The 25,893-nt window shown below is 41.7% G+C and overlaps 1 protein-coding gene across 10 annotated transcripts in view; it reads left to right on the top strand.

Moving 5' to 3' along the window:
* The window catches only part of CAMK2D (calcium/calmodulin dependent protein kinase II delta), a 160,541-nt gene extending 149,956 nt beyond the window's left edge, over positions 1–10,585 (top strand). For all 10 annotated transcript variants that reach the window (XM_065686246.1, XM_065686256.1, XM_065686264.1 and 7 more), the window contains 3 exons: positions 1,412–1,506; positions 2,686–2,914; positions 8,735–10,585. In XM_065686246.1, the coding sequence (XP_065542318.1) occupies positions 1,412–1,506; positions 2,686–2,914; positions 8,735–8,738 (328 nt within the window). In that variant the 3' untranslated portion in view covers positions 8,739–10,585. The remainder of the gene's footprint in view (positions 1–1,411; positions 1,507–2,685; positions 2,915–8,734) is intronic.
* The last annotated feature ends 15,308 nt before the right edge of the window (positions 10,586–25,893 follow it).

Below are 25,893 nucleotides of genomic sequence, written 5' to 3'. Positions count from 1 at the left end.
ACTCCTGTGTTCTCTGGGTGGATTCTGTCCTGATGCAGCGTAAGCCCCACAGTTCAACAGTGACAGTGCTCATCTGCTGTGATTTAAGCCTAGCTGCTAACTCAGAACCATGCAGCTGCTCACTCACTCCCCTCTTTCTTCCCCCTCTGCTCCTGGAGGTATGGGGAGGAGAATCAATAGAATGTAAATCCCATGGGTTGAGATAAGAACAGTCCAATAGCTAAAGTATAATACAAAACCACTACTACTACCACCAATAATGATAAGGGAAATAACAAGGGGAGAGAATATAAAACTAACAGGGGAAAAGGAAAAGAAAAAATAAACACAAGTGATGCACAATACAATTGCTCACCATCTGCCAACGGACACCCAGCCCTACCCAAGCAGTGATCAGGGCCTTCTGAGTAACTTTCCCCCGTTTATATACTGGACATGATGTGCTGTGGCATGGAATACCCCTTTGGGTAGTTTGGATCAGGTATCCTGTCTCTGCTTCCTCCCTGCCCCTTCTCATTGGCAGAGAGAGCATGAGAGACTGAAAAGTCCTTGCCTGGGGTAAGCATTACCCAGCAACAATTAAAAGATAGATGTGTTACCGGCATTGTTAGACTAAAGTCGAAAACGCAGCACAGCACCAGCTACTAAGAAGGAGAAAAAAAACTGTTACAGCTGAACCTAGGACATACTCTATTTTAAAGACTTGCCAGTACTAAACGTTAGTTTGGTGTGATCATGCTGAATCCTCCGTTGTACAGATGTGAGGAGAAAACTTAGAATCACAGAATGGTTTGGATTAGAAAGGACCTTAAGATCATCTAATTCCAGCCCCCCTGCCACGGGCAGAGATGCCTCACACTAGACCATGTCTCCCAAGGCTCTGTCCAGCCTGGCCTTGACCACTGCCAGGGATGGAGCGTTTACCACTTATTTGGGGAACCTGTTCCAGAACCTCACCACCCTTACAGTAAAAATGTAATCCAATTTCTTATCTAAATTTTGTCAGTTAAAAAATAAATAAATAAATCTTGCTTAAATTTTGATGTGAGACATAATATCCTTTGGATTGGGCAGAAACAGTTTTCAGAGTTACAAGTGAAAATTCATACTCATACTTGTAATACCATAGACTTGTGGGGCCTTCTTTGATAGGTTTGTTTTTTTTTTTTTTTTGTCAAAAGATGATTTCTGTGACACCTAGTCCATCTAAAGTAAGCTGCCAAATATACTACTTTAGGTGAAACAGAACTCCATTACTTCTCCCCATGTAAGTTCTGTTCTTTTCCAGTATGATGGCACAGGTACGTAACATGTCCAGTGGGAATAAAGGAAACATTTAAAAAGGAATCTCTCCCAAAGTTGTGTTTACAGAACTGCATGTGTTGATAACAGAATTTCCTCTTTTCCACAGAAAAATCTGTGATCCAGGCCTTACATCTTTTGAACCTGAAGCGTTGGGTAATCTAGTAGAAGGGATGGACTTCCACCGGTTTTATTTTGAAAATGGTAAACATTGCTTTTTCATCTCTATGAATCTTCATCTGTTCCATGGGATTGTGTTTTGTTGGGTGCTAATTGATTTGGGCAGGGAAGAGAGAATTTTATTTTTTTCAGAGTTCTGCTCTGTGTGTTTTCCTGTCCCTGTGTTGCTCATTCTTGCAAAGCACTTTGGATAGCAAAGGAAAGTTTGAGATATTTGGAAAGAGAAAGCCAAGGTGTATAAAAGAAAATGCAAACAAACGATCAATAAGCAATTCTCATACATTGTTTTTTTCCACTGGGGAAAAGATAAAATCATTCTGTGAATATACTTACAAGAAATGTCCCTAGTAGTGTGATTACAATGATTCCAACTGACAGTCAGCACTTCCAGTGAGTGTGATTTGTTGGGAAGACATGACAACATACACTGCTGATCTCTTTCTGGTAGTGGTTGTGAGTCTGTGTGTATATATATATATGAAAAAACCAATATATATAATACATAATTTACAGTCATGTCAGCTGTTAGAAAGAAAAATTGTCCGTAGGGTGGGTTTAATAAAGTTTTGGAAGACCATGTAATGTAGATAACCATTTTAGAGCAGACTTGACTCAAAAGGAGATAAATGAAGTTTATCCAGTAATTTCTGAGAATTGTCTGAGCGTAAGATGGTATTACTTTATTCCTAAATTCTTTTCCACCTCCAAAACAGTATTTTCCATATTTTTTCCTTATATTGTTTCCTTTCATTGCCTCTGCTTTTTATTTTTCATAGATGTCAGCAGTTAGTAAGATACATCACAAGACTGAGTTAAAAGCTAAATTATTTTAACTGAAAATATTAAGTACAAATGCCAGACATTAGCCACAGCAGCAAAGTGAAGTATTGGGAAAACTCAATCAGGAAACTCAAGATGGTGGCCCCCACTTTATTTATTCCATGTTTGTACATGGATTAAATAATATGTGCTAGTAAACTTTTGCTTTATTCCCTTATAGGAAAGGGGGAAATATGCTGCAACTGCGCTGAATTGTACAATGTACTTAGGCTAGTTGTCAGTCATGGTTATCAGTAAACAAAAATTGCTACTTTGTAGCAGCTAATCTCGAGATTCTTGTTGTGTAAAGTGGGATGAGATGAGTTATTTTAGCATACATAGAGAAAATGTAATTTATGCTCTGTGTGTGTGTTTGCTTCCTAGCTTTATCAAAAAGTACCAAACCAATCCACACCATTATCCTCAATCCTCATGTGCACCTGGTGGGTGATGATGCTGCTTGCATTGCATATATCCGGCTCACACAGTACATGGATGGAAGCGGGATGCCAAAGACTATGCAGTCAGAGGAAACGCGTGTCTGGCACCGCCGTGATGGGAAGTGGCAGAATGTTCATTTTCACCGTTCAGGGTCACCAACAGTACCTATCAAGTAAGCAACAATTCAGACCAAAAGCTTAAAACTATGTAGGTCAGACCAGATAGTCACATAGCTGCTTTTGGCCTTAAAAACTTTGAAACTGTCCTCTTGATAGTGTAATTCCTTGTGATCACTTGTGCAGTGTGTATTATATTCTGTAACGTGCATATAGTACTGGTGCAAATATTTTTAAAATAATACTTTTCTTACTGTTGCTTTCAACTGTGATGCCCACTGATCCAACTCAGTCCCTGAACTGACAGCTGGAAGAGCAGAAAAATGTTAGAATATAGATAAGGCATGAGACAAGTCACACAGAATTTGAAAACCTGAGAAGATAAAAAGCAAGAGGATACCTGGAGCTATTAGAGCAAACCAGAAAGTTTCAAGGAAAGAAGTATCACTGTTCTGAAAAAGTTAACACTGGTTTGGGTAATATTTGTTGCGTTTTCCAGCCACTTCTACTTACTCAGGCCTAGTTATGTTCACTGCGAGTAGATTTTGAGCCAGTGTATGTATTTACTTTGTTAATTAAATCATACAGGTACCTGTCATATTTTAACCTCTTTTCCCATGCTCTCTTTGCTTAACTGCTGAAGTTAAGCTGTCAGTAACTGTCTGACAGTTATGACATCTGTGTGGGTACACCTTAGATCTTGCTTATCATCACTTTTCTCTGTTATTCATTTGGGCATCTCTGCGTGCCCTCTCATACTCTCGAAGTCATGCCATGACTCAGTGCATGCAAACCTGAATTCATTGAGCTAGATTTAGAGCAGTCAAAATTACAACTCATAGTTCCAATAACAAGATAAAGAGGCTTCTTCAAGAGGTTTGGTTCACATCCTTTGCTATTCTTCTGTGTGCAGTCTTTGCTAATGCTGCTATATCCTCAGAGCCCAACCCCCCTGACTTCTGGCTTAGGTTAGGCTGTTTCCAGATTAGACAGCATCGGCATAGGCCTTGGTTTGCTCAGGTGCAAGCTCCCCTGATAGGATATAATCACGTTCGTGCAAGGTATCTTAATGTGGATAGTGGCTGAATTTCCTGGCGTGGATGTTAAGAGCTTAGATTTCATCCTTCCAGCTTCATCATGCCCCATATTTTACTTCTTGCAACAGTATTCTTCTCCCAGATGAAATAATACTTGATAAAGAAGGAACATGATAGAATAGAATGAAGTGTTACAAATTCAGCGGGGATGATTTTGGTGTTTGTGGGGTTTGGGGTTGTTTTTAATTTTGGGTTGTTTTTTTTTTTTTTTGTTTCTGTTTGAGTTTCGGGTTTTGGATGGGTTTGGGGTTTTTTTAAAGTTATTTGATTACTGACTGATAACTACCGTGTTTTATTTCATAATGTGAAACCAATGGGAGCCAAAACCCTGTCATCTGTTGTTTTTCACATGCCAGCTGCAATGCCAGTGTTCACACGGATAATACTGAAACAGTAGTTACCTTCTCTTGAAACGCAGTGTCATGTAGATTTTTGATGTTTCCATAAAAGAGCATTTTGTTAGGGGACCTGACCTGGGTATGCGTGCAGCCAGAAAGCAGAAGTGAAACAGGTTCATCTGCCCCAGTGCGCCCTGGACAGTAAGTGTCTCTAGTAGAATGATATGAATTGGACTAGAGAATTATTCAATCTCTTCCTATGTTGTTTTCCATCACCTCTGTTTTTTGAGAAGGGGGGCTGGTGGTGTCACTTTAGTATTTTTTTTAAATCATATTTATAGGAAAAAAATCCAAAAGAGAAAAGGTAGTTTTCGACACTCATTCTTACATACCAAAACCAGAAGGCAAGAAAACAGCCATCTTTTTCCTATTTTCATGGAAGATTATGGAATTTAGCCAATAATTCCTCTAAGAATTATTTGAGGAATACTTTATAGATATATACTGAACAGCTTCTGCAGCTTCTTGGTTTTGAGGGACAGTGTTGTAACAGGAGCCTTGACGCTTAGTTCTTGTAACGTGTATGTGTGATGAGCTGCTGTGTGGCATGACACGTACTGGTCCTGCAAAAGCTCACCAGAGGTAGTTTCTGGAATACAAAGTCCAAGTTCTAACTGCCACAGAGTAAGCAACTCTTGGCCCTTAGACTTCACATCTCCAGGGAATGCAGTTGTACGTACAGATCTGAGATTTGCCTCTCAGAAGCAGTGCCAGTATTTAAGACTTGTGTAATGTCAGTTCTTTATGGCTGCTCATGCTCTCTAATAAAGATAAGGATTTCTGCTAAAGATGGAAGGAGAAGCTGAGAAATAATTTTGTTAAGACTGTAGGGTTATGTCTACGTCTCAGAGAGACATATGTCTAAGCTCTCGGGAGAACTGGCTACACAAGATTTGTAGAAGGCTGAGGTTCTGAATGACTTCTTTGCCTCAGTCTTCACTGGCAAAGGTTCTGACCGCACCACCCAAGTCTTAGAAGGCAGACGCAGGGACTGTGAGAATTAAGACCTTGGGCCCACTGTAGGAGAGGATCTGGTTCAAGACCATCTTAAAAACCTGAACGTGCACAAGTCCATGGGACCTGATGAAATCCATCTGTGGGTCCTGAAGGAGCTGGCAAATGAAGTTGCTAAGCCACTGACCATCATATGTGAAAAATCATAGCAGTTAGGTGAAGTTCCCTACGACTGGAAAAAGGGAAATATAACCCCCATTTTCAAGAAGGGGAAAATGGAAGACCTGGGGAATTACAGACCAGTCAGTCTCACCTCTGTGCCTGGTAAAATCTTGGAGCACATTCTCCTGGAAGGAATGCTAGGGCACATGAAAAACAACAAGGTGCTTGGTGACAGCCAGCATGGCTTCACTAAGGGGAAATCCTGCCTGACCAATTTGGTGGCCTTCTGTGATGGGGCTACAGAATTGATGGACAAGGGTAAAGGAGTTGATGTCATCTACCTGGACTTGTGCAAAACGTTTGACACTGTCCCACACGACATCCTTCTCTCTAAATTGGATGGATGGACCACTCAGTGGATAAAGAACTGGCTGTATGGCCGCACACAAAGAGTTGTGGTCAATGGCTCAATGTCTGGCTGGAGACCAGTAACGAATGGTGTCCCTCACGGATCGGTGTTGGGACTGGTCTTGTTTAACATCTTCATCGCTGACATGGACAGTGGGATTGAGTGCGCCCTCAACAAGTTTGCCGATGACACCAAGCTGTGTGGTCCGGTTGATACACTGGAGGGAAGGGATGCCATCCAGAGGGACCTTGACACACTTGTGAGGTGGGCTGATGCCAACCTTATGAAGTTCAACCATGACAAGTGCAAGGTCCTACACCTGGGTCGGAGCAATCCCAGGCACAGCTACAGATTGGGCAAAGAAGAGATTCAGAGCGGCCCTGTGGAGAAGGACTTGGGGTGCTGGTCGATGAGAAAATGAACATGAGCCGGCTTCAGTGTGCGCTCGCAGCCCAGAAAGCCAACCGTATCCTGGGCTGCATCAAAAGGAGTGTGACCAGCAGGTCGAAGGAGGTGATCCTGCCCCTCTACTCTGCTCTTGTGAGACCTCACCTGGAGTATTGTATGCAGCTCTTGTGTCCTCAACATAAAAAGGACATGGAACTGTTGGAACAAGTCCAGAGGAGGGCCACGAGGATGATCAGGGGACTGGAGCACCTCCCATATGAAGATAGGCTGAGAAAGTTGGGACTGTTCAGCCTGGAGAAGAGAAGGCTGCGTGGGGACCTCATAGCAGCCTTCCAGTATCTGAAGAGGGCCTGTAAGGATGCTGGGGAGGGACTCTTCATCAGGGACTGTAGTGACAGGACAAGGGTAACGGGTTAAAACTTAAACAGGGGAAGTTTAGATTGGATATAAGGAGGAAGTTCTTTCCTGTTAGGGTGGTGAGGCACTGGAATCGGTTGCCCAGGGAGGCTGTGAGTGCTCCATCCCTGGCAGTGTTCAAGGCCAGGTTGGGCGAAGCCTTGTGTGGGATGGTTTAGTGTGAGGTGTCCCTGCCCATGGCAGGGGGGTTGGAACTAGATGATCTTAAGGTCCTTTCCAACCCTAACTATTCTATGATTCTATGTCAGTGGATATTTTGAGCCTGTGGGGTCAGACAGGGGAGATCTGAGGATTGCCCAAGGGTATCCAAGCTGAAAAAGCCACAGAGGAGGAGGAGCAGCTCAAAGCCTTAGAGTTTGTCTAAGGCTTACAGAAAGATGCTCTGAGATTGTAACATAACCCTAAATATGTAGCCTCTACATAGCATTGGCATTAATATCACTTAAATCCCTTACCTAACTCTCCTTTCAAATTCAGAGGGGTTTTCTGGACTTTCTCATATCACTGTTCTAAAATGTCATTTGTGTGATGGTTAGAAACTTTTAACTTTCCAGTCTAAATTTGAGTCATATTCAATGTATCCTCTATTATTCTTATTTCATCGTTCTTTTATACTGGGGATAGGTATGCAACATGAACTGTTTTATATGAAGGCTGATGAGATCACTTCCCACCTATTTCTGTAGAGTAAATAACCAGTACTGTCTTGGGTAGCTTTTTTCTTGTTAGGATCTCCATTATCCTGGCTACCTTAATAGCTCATTGACTTCTTTGGGTTTGAGGTTTAGCTTTTCATTAGGCTGGTTTCTTCTGAAATGCCATGTACAGTTGTGGTCAGGGCTTTATTTAACTTCACAAGGTCTTTCTTTTCCCTTTTGAGAATGATGCCACAACTGTTATGTTCTGGCACTGTTTTTAAACTCTTGTCATCTACATCATATTAGTGGATCATCTGACAGCAATGTATTTATCCTAACTGTCATTTCTAACCAGGGAGTCTATAGAAACTTCTGCTGAATGTGCAGTTTTGTACTTTTTATGTGTAACATTTCTGGATTACCCAGCCTTCAAGGTTATTTGGTTCTTGTACACAATACTCTCATTTTCCTTTGTGTTTATAGTGTCTTCCACCTAAGTGTAAGTATACTACCTGAGATTAGTCCTACTGCTTGTGCTTAGGTCACTGGCAAAGACTAGTAAGTCTTCTCTAGGCTGGTAGCCCCCTTTCAGCCCAAGCATTGTCATTTTTCTTTTAGTTATTTTACATATTCTTTCTTTAATCCCCATCTTCTCAAGTTGGTACAGGCTATTGGATCTAAAACTGACTCCCAAACCTAAATTCAGGCCTGAGGCTCCCAGGCTTATATTCCCTCACTTGTACCTTCTTGCACTTTCATAAGTTAAATACCGAGTAGCAGGAAGACTTAAATAAAGTTTGTTCTGTGTTTGTACAGTGCCTAGCAGAGCGGGATCTCAATCATAACTTCGTCCCCTAGATGCTACAGTAATACAAATGTTACTATAAGCAGAGTTAGTTAACTACTTGCTTACATGTTCCTTTCATTTTCTCTTTGCATATGGCTCCTGCATGTTTGGCATGTAAATTTCATCTGATTCATCCTCATTACTCGATACAATTTTTGTATCAGAATCTGGGTCCGTGTCAGTGTCTGTAATGTACATGCTGAGGAAGTGAATTCAACTCGGAGATTCATATCTGAGCACTGCCCTCTCTCTAAGATTAATCGGTTAAGGCACTTTGGCTTCCTGGCTCAGTTTCCTTTTTTATCTTAACAGACTCTGGCATGTTGTAAAGATGAAAAATGCCTGTGAAGTTGTTTGAAAAATAATGGTTTGTTGAGTGTTTTAAGGGTTTTGTCCGCCTTGGTTTCCTTCACAATATTGTGTTAGATGATCTTGACAAGAATTTTTTCCATAGTATTGGCTAGCACTTGGGCATGTGCTTTTAACTGGTGGCGATGTTACTTCAGTAATGGCAATCTGTTTTGTTTTTTTTCTCCTTCTTCCTAGCTAAAAATGTCAGCGATACCGCTCTTGCATTTTCTGTACCCAGCGCACCTGGTTGATTACCATCTTGGCCATCCTGTTCTCTTCATGCATGTTTCTGAGTGCATGAAGTTGTGAAGGTTCTTCATATAACACATTTGTGATGCACCATGTTGCTGTATGTACCATCTGTACACTGTTAACATTTCAGTGAAGGTGTTGTTCCATGCAAATAGAGAGTTACAAGGCTTAAAAGACAAAAAAATGTTTGATAGACAGCAGTAGATCAGAATACGTGTCACTTTCTCCATTTATGCCAAGTTTTCACAGAGAACTTTAAAAATAATCCTGTTTATTAAAAAAGAAAATGAGAAAAAAAAGAAAAAAGTACATTTTACCCTCTTTTTTTTAAGAACTGGTTTTTAACTCCTTCTCCCCCAAGTTCCAAAATTTTGCTTTGGTTCTGTTAGGATTGGTTAGGATTTCCACTGGCAGCTCCGTTACTGTAAAGCAGATTTTAATTACAGCATGTAGACGGACAAAATTACTGATAAATGTGGAAATGATAATGCCTTGGCTTTGTACCAGCTGAAGCCTTCTTAGTTTATTAGTCTGTGTAAACTGGAAAAATTTCATCGCTTGCTGGCTTGATCACAACAGAATTAACTGCTGATGTTCTGGTGAGCCAGCAATTTTTTTTTTCTTTTGAGTCTCTACCTTTTCTTCCTTACTATGCTAATTGAAGATTTCTATTGGATGACTAAGCCAAATTAAAAATTGTAAGGAACAAAGTGATGATTGAGGGGCATTTTCTGAGGTTTAAAATGGAAAAATTGAGAGAGATTTTAATCACTTCTAGGGTGTACTATAAATTTTTTAAGAAGGCTTTAAAACATATAACATTTTGGTTAAGCTGTAGACCAGTTGTGTGGTTAATACACTCCAGAAATATTAGGCCTTAAAAGCTTAGTATGAAGACTTCACGTAATTTATGCTGCTGCACTCCTCTGGAAGTGTGTTACAGATACACCAGTTTTCTAATAAGACTCTCACACTGTACCACAGATCGATTTCTCCCCCCTCAATCTGCTCATGGTTTCTTGATGTCCTCACACAGTGTACAGCACCAAGGACAACAATTTTCACAGCATCACTACCCAGGCTTGGTTGCTGGACACTCATATGCTGCACGGGGAGTGCTCGCGGTTCCAGATGCAAACTTTGTAACACCAGACTACTTTTGCTTCCCTTACATTGCTGTGAAAACACACCCTGCAAGCAGTTAGGTTTATTCCCTTTCAGTTTTAAAAATGGAAGTTTCCTAATTTATACCATTTCACCTTTTTGTGTTGATTACTAATCAAAAGCAGTTCTTAAACATTTTGATGTTGTTACTAGTGGATGTATGATAGATGGATTTAAGCTTCTCTGATAATTACTTCATGATTTTAAACAATATATATTTAAAATAAGCATCTACAATAAATGTGTTGAGCCATATTAACCTGCCAATGGGATCTGTGATAAAAGTAATGGCCTCATTTTTTTCTGATTAATTTCTTTCTTTTTTTTTTTTTTTTTTGTGAAGCAGCTATAAGTGGCATAACTGTATTTAAGATTAACAAATTAGGTGTAGGTTGTTTTTTTTATACTTCTAACATAGCATGTGGTGTTGACGTAATACTATAGACCAAGTTTGTCTTCCACACAAAGACGTGAGGAAATTGTGATTTGTTCTCTCCACCACACCCAAGTTACACACTTCTGTCGTTTTGAAACACTGCAGTTTACCATGGGACACAATGTACATATTTCTTGCCATAATGGTAAATGATTGATATATTTAAGGATTAATAAATTTGTGATTTCTGCTGACATTGTGCTTGTGTTTTAATTTCCCCGTGACCTCTGATTTTTGCATTGCAAAGTGTGTTGGGTCTTTTGGACTTTAGAATTCAGAGACAGATGCTGTTTCTTAGGAACTGAGCTTGCAGTTTGAAAATAGGAGTCTCTGCTTTTGCAATTGTGGTTTGTCTTTGGGTTAGTTCTTAGCTGCCTGTTGTGAGGTCCCGATTGTACACCGCTCATGCTGTACTTTGTTGATAGATTTTGCACATGCCTTGTATCTATAGCTCCATATTTAGAAATATTTTAGGTAGGTTGCACATTGCTGCGGCTGCCTTAATGTGTTTGATGTGCTCAGCCTGTAGCACAAGATGCTGTTAAGAGCAGTTAGTCTGTGTTTAGCCTTGCTGACCATAGGTACATTATATTCCACAAATAATATGCATTTTAAATAATATACATGAGTTTAAATGCTGTCATATCTGTCTGTAGTGATTTTAAGTGCTCTTATTCTGTGCTGAGCCACATCTGGGAATAGTCATTTATACCAGCAGAAAAGGACTGCGGGAGTGGAGGAGAGGAGACAACTTCCAGCTTTCATGGGTCATTGTCGTGGTTTAAACCAATCCACACAGGTTGTCCACTCACCCCCCCCCCCCCCCAACCCTCCCCACTCCCGGAGGTATGGGGAGGAGAATCAGGAGAATGTAACTCCCACGGGTTGAGATAAGAACAACCCAGTAACTAAGGTATAACACAAATCACTGCTGCTACCGCCAATGACAATATTGATAAGAGAAAATAACAAGAGAATACGATACCACTGCTGAAGGAGTTCTACCCCCCCGAAGAGAGAGAGTGTGCCCTTCCAGGTAACTCCCAGTTACCTCCCTGGGCATGACGTGCTGTGGTATGGAATGCCTCTTTGGCTAGCTTGGGTCAGGTGTCCTGTCTCTGCTTCCTCCCGGTCCGGCAGAGCATGAGACTCACAGAGTCCTTGGCCAGAATAAACATTACTTAACAACAATTAAAAACAATCGGTGTTATCAGCTCTCTGCCCAGGCTGGAAGTCAAAACACAGAGCTCGCACCAGTTACTAAGAAGGAGCAAAACGGCTCCTGGTAAACCCAGGACAGTCATGAAAAATCAGTTCTCTGGTTCTGTGCCCAGGGCAGCATAGTTACAAGCCAGACCTGTAGCAGCAGTGGTACACAGCATGGCAGTGATCCAGGAGTTCTGCCTGTTGAAGGAGCCAGGGCGTATTCCTGGGTTGGTGAAAATTCCAGTGCTTCCTTTTGGGTGGCATTTTGCTATATATTTATAAAAAAAAAAGAAAACCAGCAGAGGGCTCAGAGGTTTGGAATGTTTTGGTAAGCCCCAGACGGAGCAAAAGCAGTTTAGTCTGTCAGGAGGTTTCATATTTTGTCATATCACTTCTACCTTCTTTGTTTACACATTTTTTCTACTAAATGCTATTCCAGAAATTAGTTTGATTTCCATTTTAACTGTGTGCCTGCAGTAAGCTGTTAGCAGTAGAATTGCTACCAATTTCAGATATGTAGAGAAGAGAGAAGAGCGTACAAGGAGAGGGCTCAGGAGAACACATTTGCTAAATACCAGGTTGAAGATTTGGGAGAGTGGTGGGGTTTGGGGTTTTTTCGTTGGTTTTATCCTTGTGGGTATCATTTTATAGCACAAACGTTTTAATATGCTGCCTCCTTGTGGCTTTTTGTAATTATTTTTTCTATTTAGGACTGCATGAGAAAAGTTCCTATTTGTTATGATCAGAAAGGAACTCAGTGCTTTCATGCATTCACTTTTTTTATGTGAGTAAGGAACACAGATTATTTCAGAGGCTGAACCATTGCTAAGTCTTGAATATATGCTGTGCACATATCTAGAGAAGTCAGGCTGATTCAATTTTCTTAAAATGGCCTCTCAAGACACAGTTAAGAAAATAAACATATATCTCCTGGAGTTGTATATTAAATCCACAGTTCATTGTGTTGAAGATTAATATTACTGTTTCTTCAGTGTGCTATTAATCTCTTGTAATGTGTCATCTCCTCAGACTGTGTGCTTGCAGAAAACATAATTACTTTGTTCTTGTCAGGGCTTGTTTTCTTCTTAAATTTGTATAGTCATACTTCAAACATAACTCACCTTAGAAAAGACCATTAGTCAAAAAAATTAACTATTTTATTATTCGAATAGACCCTGAGGTCTGCCTATGCCTCATGTCAAAGGAATCCTGCATATAACAGATGAGAAGCCTTTCCTCTCTTCTCCTCCCTCTTTTGCACAGATAGTCCATGGCTGAGCAGAACAAGCTGTAGGATCTGCTTCCAGGACAGCATGTGTTGTAAAATGAGGAGAGCACAGCAGTTCTTCATGCTAGAATGCTGCAGAACAGCAGCACAAGGCTGTATGTTTCCAGCGTGTTCTTGTCCAGAGTGAGCGCAGGCAAAAAAGGCACTGAATAGAGTAAGTCTGGGGAAGAGGAGAACATGTAATCACAGAGTGTGAGGGAAAGAAAATCAATGCAAGAAAGACAAGCTGATAGAAAACAGGGTTTTTTACAAGGTGAGGAGATAGGAGCACCATATTTCTGTATTTAAAGAAATGTCAACATTCTTTCCTGAAAGGTGTTGCCAGAACCCAGCTGTGGGGCTGGACCATCTTGTGAACTAACTGGAAGTTTATCTCATATAACCTTGCAGCATTATGACCTTTAATTAGTTAACAAAGTTAGGTAGTTAAATGTGGCACATGGCTGGGACAAGTTTGCTTCTCTTAGGTTAGCAAGGGCTGCATGTGCATAGCCACAGTATGTCCTCTGAAAAGTTGGGTTCAGTTGCAGTGTAGAATTTATCTGTTTATCTATTTATGTGGCACACCTCATGACAGCCAAGGGCCTACCTAGGTCTTTAATTACTTGCTTCTGCTGTCCCCAGAACAGCTGTTCCTTTTCTGTAGTGGAAAGAGGCTGTCTTGTGTCAGAGCAGAAGAAAAGTGCAGTATGTATCACCAAGTTCTGTGCTCCCTGTCAGGTATTTCCCAGTGTCCTGGCAAGCTGGTAGAGAAGGAGGGGGGAGTGAAGGTTATTAATAGCCCACTGAGAGATTGCTTGTGGCAAACAACACAACCCCAAGTGAGGGAAAAAGAGACCCCTCCATTCTTTCACCACACCTTTTCCCACCCTTCTCAGGCATTCAATATTGGCTTTGTGAGAGGACAGCTGCTCAGGACCAAGGCAGTGTCAGTCCCAAATTGTTAAATAACACATGTAGTCAAGGGACCATATTAGCAAGCAACCAGCCTGATAGTGGAGGTAAGGGCCCATGTTTGTGTGCCTGACAGCTCATTTTATAAGCAGTTATTGCTGAACATTGGTACCTAGACAGAAGTCAAACCCTTAGTAGGGAAGGAGAAGACAGTACTCCCAAGCACACACCTCTGTCATGTTACATGAAGACATCAACTTAAACACCATATAAAACTCTTGACATGTCCTGTGCCCTGAAGAAAAGGTAAGTACCAGAGCAAGAAGCAAGATTTCAGCTCCAGGACTGATGGCAGGATTGCGGGTTCCTACTGTCAGTCAAGAACAAGTAAGTAAATTAAAACATTCATGACTGCTGATCATTCTCTTGCGTAAGTTATTTGGGGGGATTCTCCTGGAACCAAGCAACTGCAAAGATGGAGTGTCAAGAAGTAGACATGGTGATTGATGTTGCTGCAAGTTCTGGCAGCAGTGCCTACTGCCCCATTTTTAGCCTGTGTCCTCTTCTGGTTGTTGTATACATGTGCTTCCCATGGTGACTCTGAATCTCACAGCTGCTACTTCAAACACACTGTAGTACAGGATTCCCAGCAGCATGCTCTGCTGGATGGATGTATCTGTTGAGAGAGTTTTATGGAATATAAGCAAAAATGATAGGCGCTCCACAAACTGCTGCAAGAAGCAGGTAATGATCTGTGCTACTGTTACTTGCAAAATGACAAAGAATGTTATGGGCAAAGGGCATCACTCTTACAGTGTCACAGAAACTGAATTGTGCCTGGAATGAAACTATTTGAACCGACTTCCACAAACACCCAGTATAAGGCTTAGTAGACACAGGGTCAGATTTGGCACTAGAGTTCTCCCTGGTGCTCCATGTGTCCCTGGAAATTGCCTTCACCTTGGCTGTCACCAGCGTCCTCCTCCTCTGCTGGCCTGTGCTTCCAACCCCAAGTATTCTCCAACCCATCTGTCCCTGAACTGTCACAGTTTCCTGTTCTAACAGAATTTCCTTCTAGTGTTTCTGCTTGTGAAATCCCTGTGCTGTGCTGTTTGAGCTTTGTTTCTTTCCCTTGTCAGAAAATCTTTGTCTTGAACTCAGCTTTCACCCTGTCTCTGTATGTTTCCTTGTGCCCCAATGTTTGTTTTCTGAGACTTGTATGTGATGCCTCTGTTTCTCAGTGCCCTCAAGCAGGATTCATGAACCTCAGGAGCTTGGCATGTTCTCAGAATGCTTACTTGGTTACATTCCTCAGGCAAAATGGGCATCTGAATATCTGCCCCCTAGTCTGAGGTAGAAATCTAGCATGAGCTGAGAGTATGGCTACTCTGCTGTTCACCTGTGAGTGCTCCAGGGCAGACACAGAGAATTAAATTCTAAGTGCCTCAGACACTTAAAAATTCATGAAATGCAGGCACTGGTATAGAAGGGGTATGAGCTATGCAGTAGTTTTACGATCACAAGTTTGGGTTTAACTCCTGTTCCTGCTACAGGTTCCTTTGGCATTGCTGAGGGATACAGCTTTTATATTTTTGTTTCCCCTTGTGTAGGGAATTCTGTTAGAAGGGCTGGCTGACAGCTCATCTGGAGCAGAGCAGGTTTCCCTGCAATGCAGCTGTGGGCTGCCATTTCACTTTGCTGGAAGTGTATAAATGCTGAATTCCCATTTTGTTTGTTTTCCAGAGTCTCTGGCGTATTCAAGTATTGATGCTCACATTGCAGTCTTATGTTTTTATTCCTTTTTCTCTGTAACAAAGCTAGTTCAAAAGGTGCCTGCTCCCCCCACTCCAGATACTCATTCCCCCTTTTGATCACACTTAAATACTGGGGGGGGGGGGGGATGGGGATGGGGGGGATGGGTTAAGAGAGATTTTTGACTGAGATTTTTTCACTGGTCTGGTTTTGCAAGGTTATGTGACAAGAGGGTGCGTCAGCACAACAAAGTTACAGGGAACAAGCTTTGGGTGGGAATGGAAAAGCTTCTTAAACCAATTTTACCACCAGTGAAGATGTATGTGCAATTATTTCTTAAGTAATTGAATCCAGTGTATCTACCAATATACTGGTTTGTGGTCAAGGGTCCCAAGAAGGTAAGCAACTTCAAAAGTTGACTCTGTACTGCTACATGCCTTCATGGAAAGTTGATGAAAAGAGTAACTCCTCCCACAGTTACTCACGGCCATGAAATTCCAATTACTGTTTCCTACCAGGAGGTTAATTCTAGTTGCAGATGAACAATTTGGAATAGAAGGCTTTATGTTACTTCCCACACTTGTTTTCAGTAGTTGTCCCCACAGCACACATTAACTGTACTTCCCCTTGTTATCGGTCATTCTGTCAATATGTCTAATACTCTAATACCATGCCCTTTCTCGGGTGCTTGACTTCTGGCTGGCAACAGAAAAGAATCAACAGCTCTCAAATAGGTTTCTTTAAACTCAAACAGTATAAAGCCATGACAATTTGGAAGATTACAAAGTGCCCTTAATAATTAAAAAAACCTCCAAGCAACACAGCCTTTTCTTTTGGGAGCATTTACTCAAGGGTGATGGCAACAAGAAAAAATGCCTGAACATACGAACTTACAGCCCCACTACCACCACCAGACGGCACTGTCTAATCTTACTGAAAATTTACTCTAGACAGGAGGTTGAATACAGCGGAGCACCTTTATGCGTAATAAAATAGGGACCGGTAGCATGCAGGACCATGGCTTCTGTTTACAGGCTTTATTTTTGGTCCTCTGGTTGCCCTTGAGGCTGCCTGTGGACTATATGTAGACATTTGTATCTCTGATGTGGCAATTTCCATTTCCATGCTTTCATTGCTATTCTTTGTGTGGGTAGTTTTCAGACTGTCTTTCTAGACCCTGGAGAACCTGTGGATTGAAGAATTCTGGAAAAGTTGGCCAAAATTACCTTGTAGTTAAAGTCTCAAATATACTCTGTGTTTATTTTTAAGAACCTGAGAGCAGTAACTAGTTTCCAGCATCTGAGAGGGACCCAGCTAAGATCTGCCTTGGATGATCACCTGCAGGATCTTTCTTCATCTCACAGGTCCCAACATGATTTAAGACATTTCTGAATGCTCAGATTTGAGATATCTGAAATCATCAGCGATACCTAGAAAACTGCATGTCTGTGGCTGATTAGAATGGTAGAATTCTGTGTGCTGGTAGTCAAAACATAAAAAAATAATGTTTTCAAAATGTGTACAGCAATAATCATGAAAATAAATCCCTTCTAAAGAGCTGTAATAGATTTTATTATTTTTAATTTTTTAAATTCTTCCCTAACTACTTAAGGCAGTGACTAAAATGGGTGAAGAAAGGAGGGATTTTTATTGTGCAATGCATTCATCCTTCACTAGAAGTGTTAACTGTGGAGTGTCATGATGCTCTAAGAAGTGCAAGCATGGCAGGCTGGCCTGTGCTGGCCCTTCATGAGAGCTGAAGTGAAGTGCCTCACAAAGCCATCCCTGCAGTTTGAAGCCGATCTGTGAATTCAGTGGCACAGTTCAGTTGGTATAAAAAGTGTGTTTCATAAAATGTGATTTTTGTGCTCATGTGATTGGGCACATATAGGTGGTGCACATCATTCTATGATCTGGTCTGGGAGGCACTGTTTCAGTCTCTTGTTGGGACTAAACCACTTGGTTTAGTTAAATCCTCTTGATGGAGACAGACATGCACAAACTAGTTTCAGAGCCTGGACGTAAGAGCACTTTGTCAGGGATCTGAAAGACACAAGTAGGAGGTTTTGCTCTCTTTTAATTCAGGCCAGGAATCTGAGTGTGTCTCTTGTGCAATGTCAGTGTCAGTGTCATAATCACTGAATGGATGGTTGAGACAGCCTTTCTCTGTTTTTTTCACTGAAAAATAAGCAGGGAAGCATCTAGTTTGTGTTTCCATGCAGCTTTAGGAAAAAAAAAAAAAAAATTGTCTAAATGTCCCTAACAACAGCAGAAAAGGACCTCTTTCTCTGGGCACCTGAAGATGCCACAGAGGCTCAAAAGTGCAACGGGGATTAATTAACACAAACCTGAGTACAGGAAATGTAACACATCTTTCTACTTAAATAGCTGGATGTGTTTGGTAATTTTAGTATGTGAACAGGTACAAATAACAAAGCCCTAAAAGTCCTCAGTTGATGCTTTGCTGATCTCTCCTTTGTAATGGGTTTCTCAAGGTTAGTACCCTGAGGTGCACTAAGAGGCAGCATGGGAGAATACTCACTCTCCCCTCTGTAGTTAAACAGGGAATCTTGGTGCTGAGTCTTGCAACATTCACACCTTCCTGTAAATGCTGTTTCCCAGTTAAGACCAGCTTTTCACACATAACAAGGCAGAGCTACTTTGCATCCCACAAATCTTTTGCTGTCTGCCGAAAGGATGTGAGGGGGATATTTGAGAGGGTGGAAGACCTGGGGGTTGTGTATGTGAGGAGTATGCTGTTTTCATTTAAAGGCCTTAGCAGGTCACACCACTCACCTCTGAGGAGAAGTGACTGGCACAAAGATCTAAATGTTCTGATGATGAGAGGAGAAAGCAGTCTAGGGCTTCTGTTGATTGGATCTTTTAACACCTCTGTAAGAATGTGCCTCTGTACTCCCTGCCCTTCTGCTTGGATGCTCACCTCTTTGCTTGTACCCTGCCTTGCTCCTCTTCCCAAACCCTTTCATCCTCTCCCCCACCGGAAATCCTGAGGTTATTACTACATGGCATTTATCATGTTGAAAGCACAGTGACAACACGTGCTAGTCCTCAAAACAAATAATTTACTTCTGTGTCTGATCCCTCCATCATCCTTATTTTTTAATTTAACATTTTGTGTCTTTCTTTTCTATGAGACCTGTTCCTGGGACACGCTCAGCAGCTAAACAACAGGCAGTATTACAGCGTGTAGTGTTGCTGTGCTTCATTGTTTGATTGGTAGGCTTTTGAAAACACTAGCTAATTAATCCTTACTTTGTCATTGATGATAGGCGAGCATTGCCTACCTAGTTTTATGGGTGAAAAACTGCCAGTCTAGGCCACAAAGTCAAGGGGTGGCAGGGGGGTTTAAATGCAAGGGTGAGTTTCAGTCCCTGAATGACAGTGATTACAGTCTGCGTATGAAGGGTTTATGGCCAGAATTATGAAGAGAGCTTAGAGAGCCTTATGCTCGCTGCATGGCATGTAGCATATCACAGTTTGTGGCATTCGCTCACATTCAAAGCTTCTGTCACAGGAACCTGTCAGCTTTCTAAGCTGGTGGTGTCCTGAGTTAAATTCCTGCTGAAAAGCAAGGTTCCCATCTCTCCTAGAACTAAAACTAGGCAGCAGTTCCCAAATCTGAGAAAAGCCACATCACATGATTCTCAGGGCAGTACTGGAATGGAGGGCAGTAATAAAGCATGTGCTAATGCCCTGTGAGTTTTGAAGGTCATACTAGTTAATTATAGTAGCTAAAACCAACTTCCTGCATCTGTCAGCAGTTCAAAGCTAATAGATCTGTAAAACATTAGCAGTATGTTTTCTTTGTATATCCTTTTAAAAAGCAAAAAAAAAAAAAAAAAAAAAATAGAAAAACCCACCCAAAGTCCCTCCCAGAAAACCCACATGCCAAAGTTACTGAGGTTTTTTTTGCCACCAGTACTACCCTACAAAAGCAAAAAGAACTTCATGTTAGGCTCTGATATTTAGATGCCAGATTAATCTTTCTGAGCTGGTGGACAAATGGAGGACATTTGACATGGTGGTGATTGATGGAGAAGATGTCATTGCAAGGCCCCAGTTTTACAGTGACTTGGTTAAAGCATAGTGCCCCAGTGCACATGCACGCATGTGGAGTCTGAAGCAGAAGAAAAGGTTAGCTGTTCCATATTTGGCAGAAATTACTTTTTTAAAGGTCTTTGATAATTTGAGTTTTTCAAGCTTCCTATTCCAAAGAGCTTGCTTGGTTCCACTGAAATGAATACCTTGATAATTTTCAGTTCAAACAAATAAACTTTAATTTGAAGATATTCTGTGAGCTCCTGCAGCGAACGATCGGATCATCCTTGCCATCGGTTTCCCTGGCATGAAAAAAAAATTTCTTTGTGAAGAGGCAAGACAAAGGAAACCAGATAATTGCAGCATTCTGTTTGTAGATAAAGGCTGACAAAAGTATAAGAGAAGTTGAATTGACCAGCCCAAGATAGCTGAGCGCAAGTACTGCCTGTACTAGGAAATGCTACCAAATTTTATGGTTCCTACTCCAGGTCCCCGAGCACAAAAAATCTATATTGCTACAAGGTCATTGCTGTGAGATTCTGTCATTTGGCCATTGTTACAGGAAGCCAGGTTCTGTCTACTGGCCCAAAATGCTTGTTGTAGTCCAGAGGATAATACAGTGGAAGTGACCGGCCAAGTAACTGGTGTCTTCAGCGTGTGAGTAAGTAGGATTGAAAAGGGGAGTTAGGGGCAGCAAAAACTTTTGTCCTTGATCCTTCTGTTAGCATCTGCTTGCAGAGCACAATGCTGATGTTTTGTTACCTTTCAGAAAAGTGGGCTGCTTAACATAGTCTAGATACATTCTTATAATTAGGAGCCAGATCTTTCTATTTGCTATGTTTTCATCTTTCTTCCCACAACATTTCTGCACACACAACATAAAATAAATCTCTTTGCTTTATGACTACCATCTGGTCTGGGGGAGCATGTGTCTTTGGGGGAGTTATGAAAAAAAACAAGGGTTACTTCATCACTGCTGCATCTCAAAGAAAATTAAAAGATAATAATAGAAAGGAAACTAAACCAAGTCTGGATTTAAAAGCCAGAGCTTATTGGGGTGTAAGTCACTTTGAGATATTTCACAGCTTCAGTTGTCAAAGCAGAAGGGGCTCAGCACGCATCTTGTATGGCTGTGGTCAAGTCACGCGAGCTATGGACTTGACCAGAACTGCTGATTTTCCTGTGTTATGCTGTGTGGCAGGATCAGCTGTCCCACCACATGAAAATAAACTTGGAGAAGGCATTAGTCAATTCTCTGACCACTTATCAGAGTACCTGCTCTTTCTTGTCAGCAGTGACAACTGTGATGATGATGATGATGATGACAATGACAAATGTGAGTACAACCTACATAAATGCATACTTATATCTATGGGAAGCATTCATTTTGCTTCACTGCAGCCGGCCAGTGTGTCTACACTTGGGAGGCAGCTTAGGACAGTTGAACAAGACATGAGATGCTTTTGAGTCCTAACTCAGGATAACATTGAAGTTTCTAGATAGATAGGAATTTTTTTTACAGCTGAGCTGCAGCTTCTCATAAATGGGTTTGGTTTCAGGGAATGAAATAATGGTTATGAAGACATACATGAAATGGAAGTGTGAGGGAGAAAAATACTGCATTCACATCTTCCATTTCCTCTTCAGGCTGTAATTGTCCTCTCCTTTCTCCTTTGTGGTCAAATAATAAAGTGTGAATTTAATGACAGGTGACAATAGAGAGATAATACAGCCACAATGTGGGTTTTCTCATCCTCTTCTACAGTGCATACCTTTGAAGTGTGCTTAACCCTTTGAGGTATGATAAATACTAATAAGCAGAGGAGAACTCAAGAGTAACACAACCAATTTGGACACATAGTAAATAATAAAAAAAAAAAGCAGCAACAAAACCAACAACAAACAAACCTCAGACAAAAAAAAAAAAAAATCCAAACAGCTTTCATTTAGAAAAAGAAGACAAATTGCAGAAACATAAAATGAACCTAGAAGCCTTTCCAGTGAAAGCACAGGAATCATTCTCTAAGTTGGTCTGAATGTCTGACCATTTTTCTTGGTCACATACCCTAAAATTACCATCTGACTGGTAAAAAATTTCTTTTCGTCATGTTTGTTTCTATTCCAAATTCAAGAATCTGTGAAAGACTAAGGGATCATATGTCTCTAGACAGCCACATTTCATTTCAGTGACTTTCCTTTCAGGCAGCTCAACAAAAAACTAAGTGATAACTGAAGCCAGAAACTGCTTACCTCTGAAAAAAAGAGGGAGCAGGTTCATTTTGGAGCCCATCCAGAACTGCCAAAGGTAATTTTGATCATTAACATCTGAGTATACCACATTGATGACTTCAGTTCTTTCTGCAAATAAGGATTTATTTTATGTTGCTAGGCTAATGCCTCAAGGTGTGCGTGTGAATACATCACATCATACCAGCAAATGGCAGCCTGCAGGTGAAAAAGCCTCTTAAGATTAGATGTAAAAGCTGAGGCAGTATCAGAAACCATATCAAATAGACAAAACACATGCTGGAACTCATGGAAAAGTGTGGTTAGAGAATCACTGAGAATGAGTGTTGTAAAGGCTCAGTACAGTAAGAGATGGACTTGGGTGCAGTCCTCTGGCTCTGTTCAGTGATTTGTAAGGAACAAAGATTTCTGCTGAATATTAATTGAAGTCTGGTAGCAAAATGATGCTGAAGATGCTTGCAGACTTGGGCTAAGAACTCAAGATTTGTAGAGGTCCTGCCACTATCAAGTTGGATCTGAATTCCCATATGCAGTTCTGCCTATCTCCTCCTACCTAAGTATTTCTGCACCCCACGGGATCAGTCATTTTCCTGTCTCTGTAACATTGATTTCTAGGTGTTGTCCCCAGACAGGGCCTTATCTTCAACTCTGAAATACTGTCTATCCAGGAGACTAGCCAGAGTACCTGGACACTATTCAGTATTCAAGTGACTTAATGTCCAGAACCTGCAACAGCTTTTCTGGTGTCTGAATTGCCAGGCAAGTCCCTAACTGCCACCCCTCCAAAATGTGCATTTCAGACTCTGTGCTGCAAAGACCTTAGAGAAATGGCTCTGAGATTCTTCAGTCAGTGTTTTCTCAGAATGTTTGGAGTAAATGCATAAAACCTACAGCTGTATGCCATTCAGTTGCGACACCTGGATATTAAAATAAGTGGGACAGAGAAATTAAGAGCAGAAGTAAAGCCCTCCACACAACAAAGTAATATAAAACAGAAGAAAGATAACTCAGTTGGAAATAGACAGTTGGCACTAATCTCTCATTTATTTAGACTCACATTCTAGACTGTCTGGCTTTTGGTGAGATGGGAGCAAGGAAAATTACACCTGCCTGCCAATGGCTGTCATTAAAAGTACTATTAAATTGAGACACTCATAACATTCCTGGTAGTCCAAAATGGGCTTAGGAAACCGTCAAGTACCTGGGAAGACAAAGCGGAGCTGCAGGAAGCTGCAGAAAGCTGCAGAAAAGTCTTCTCAGGTACTTGAGAGTTTTCTAAAAGCATTTCTAATTATCCACATGGGTTTGACATGCACTGGTACTGGCATAAATAAGGATGCAACATCACTGTGCATAGTGCAGCACCCTGATTTGCACAGAGGAGAGGTAGCATCTATAGACACACTAAACTAACAGCACCTTTTCCTAAGCAGAACGTGAGACCCTGCTGTGCCTGAAAACACAATTTGGAATTTAACCCCCGGACAGTTGTTACTGCAGTGCGGTTGGTTTTAATTACTTGAAACAAACAAAACCAAAGAAACAGAATAAAACCCACAAACAAAAAAAAAACACCAAGAACTGGTTTTCCACAGTTTGTAACATATGCAGCCACTTTCAATGCCAGTGTTCTTGTGGAAAATAAAGTGAATACTGCTGAATTTGACAAACCTACATGCAGAGCAGTGAGGCCCGTCAGTAGGAGTGATGGGAATCAGTGGAACTGTCTGTTTGGCTGGGAATGGGCAGTAGCACATGACAGTGCAATCCATCTGCCTGGGTGTTCCCATTTGGGGCAGCAAAAGCCTCCTGCCTGCCTTCTCCCCACAGCCAACCTCCCCCACCCCCCGGGCCTCTTGGCACAGAAACAGGTTCAACTCTTTCAGTAGGATCAGGAGCATGGGTTTTATTTCTTTATCCTGCTGTGACCAGGTGCAGGCTCCATTCATATGACTGTATCATTCGTTTTCCCATTTCTTGACCCTCCTTTCTGCCATTCTTGTACCTCGCTTTCTCTGCCTCAAGTCCCCTTGAATAAACAACCTGCCCCCAATTACTTTTTCTGGGATGGTGTCCTGGGTTCAGCCGTAGCAGTCATTTTTCTCCTTCTTAGTAGCTGGCGCAACACTGTGTTTTGATCTTTTGGCCTGGGAACAGTGCTGATAACATCGATGTTTTCAGTTGCTGCTCGAATGTTTGGTCTGACCAAGGACTTTCTGAGCCTCATGCTCTGCCAGGGAGGAGGGGAGGCTGGGAGGAAGCAGAGACAGGACACCTGACCCAAACTGACCAAAGAGGTATTCCATACCACAGCACTTCATGCCCAGGATGTAACAGGGAGTTACCCCAGAAGGGTTGGGACTGCAGGGTTGGAGGAGGTATCGGTCGGTGCTTGGCTGAGGGGAGTGGGGCGAGTTATTGGTCGGCTGGTGTTGAGGTGATGTATTCTTTCCTCTTGTTATTTCTTTTATCATTATTATTATTGGTGGTAGCAGTAGTGATTTGTGTTATACCTTAGTTACTAAACTGTTCTTATCTCAACCCGTGGGAGTTGCATTCTTTTCGATTCTCCTCTCCATCCCTCCAGGAGCAGGGGGAGGGCAAGAAGTGGGGGTGAGTGAGTGAACGAGGTTTGTGGTTGGCTTTAAACCATGACAGATGGTCCCACTTTTACTAGATCCATACTCATACTTGGTATTTGTGATATCAAGAAGGAATAATAATTGTAACACTAACAATAGCAACAATAATAATGTTAATATGGCATAATAATTGGTATTGTTGTTATCATTATTATTCCCTTAGAGCATTATGGATATGGTTACCTCAGAAGCATCTCCCCAGTCCTCCCCTGTGGTTGCATGCAATGTCCAAATTCCCTCTTAAGCCCCTGTGAAACACGGGCATCCCTCTCAGCACTGTCTGTGGCTTTTGTCAGCTCCTCACTCCCTTATCTGCCTCATCCAGCAATTTCTCATGCCCAGTAGACCACATGCCAGTCTGTTGGCATGACCTTGTGGCAGGACCAAGTCAATGGCTTAGTGATTTGCCCAAAAATGGAATAGAGAGAGCCTGTGTGAGATGGTGGGGTGTCCAGTTAAGGATTACTGGACTGGCAAATAACTGTGGCACAGTGCTCAGTTGTGTGTATGGAGCTGGCTTCATTACCAGCAATATTTTCATATTTATCTTCATTGGGTGGGGTCTTTTAATTATTTACCATTACAAAGAGCAAGTGTAACTGCACCTCTTGCTAAGTTATCAACAAAACATGGAATGATTTGGGTTTAAAAAGGTCCTTTTAAAGGTGATGTAGTCCAACCCCCTGCAATGAGCCTGGGTTTGGTGATTGGTCAGGCTGGCTAAAGGGCCAGCTGCTCCTCGTTCCTCATCAGGATAACATCTAATACCTGTGCCATGGCATTAGACAGCCACTTCAGCAGAGCAAGAGCTGCACCTTCTAGCCATTGCCCAGCACCAAACATACTGTTTTCAGAGAAAACCTGTGTCTTAAGAAATTGAAACTGACGCACTGTTTATTCAGCAGCGGCAGCCTTCCAGTACCTAAAGGGGGCTGACAAGAAAAATGGAGAGGGGCTTTTGACATGGCCTGTAGGGACAGGACAAGGGCCAATGGCTTTAACCTGAAAAAAGGGAGGTTTCATTTAGGCAACAGGAAGAAGTTCTTCCCTGTGAGGGTGGTGAGGCCTTAGCACAGGTTGCCCAGCAAAGCTGTGACTGTCCCATCCCTGGCAGTGTTCAAGGCCAGGTTGGACAGGGCTTGGAGCAACCTGGTCCAGTGGAAGACATTCCTGCCCATGGAATGAGGATGAGATTTAAGGTTCCAGCCCAAAACCATTCTATGATTTTTATGAAATTTAACTCTTCAAAAGTATTCTGATTCGGTTATTGAAACTTTTTCTGCCTTTTACTGTTGCAGTCTCAGGGGACAAGACTGTGTGTATGTATGGAAATAGAATACACATGTACATAACTGTAATGTGGAATAAGGGTTGGGGAGTTTCTTGATTATACTGGAGCATATGATCTCAAAAA

Source organism: Lathamus discolor, chromosome 1 (assembly GCF_037157495.1).
Source record: "Lathamus discolor isolate bLatDis1 chromosome 1, bLatDis1.hap1, whole genome shotgun sequence".
In the NCBI taxonomy this organism is placed as follows: domain Eukaryota; kingdom Metazoa; phylum Chordata; class Aves; order Psittaciformes; family Psittacidae; genus Lathamus; species Lathamus discolor.
The sequence above is the reverse complement of the archived record's forward strand: the minus strand, read 5'-3'. Positions and strand labels throughout refer to the sequence as shown.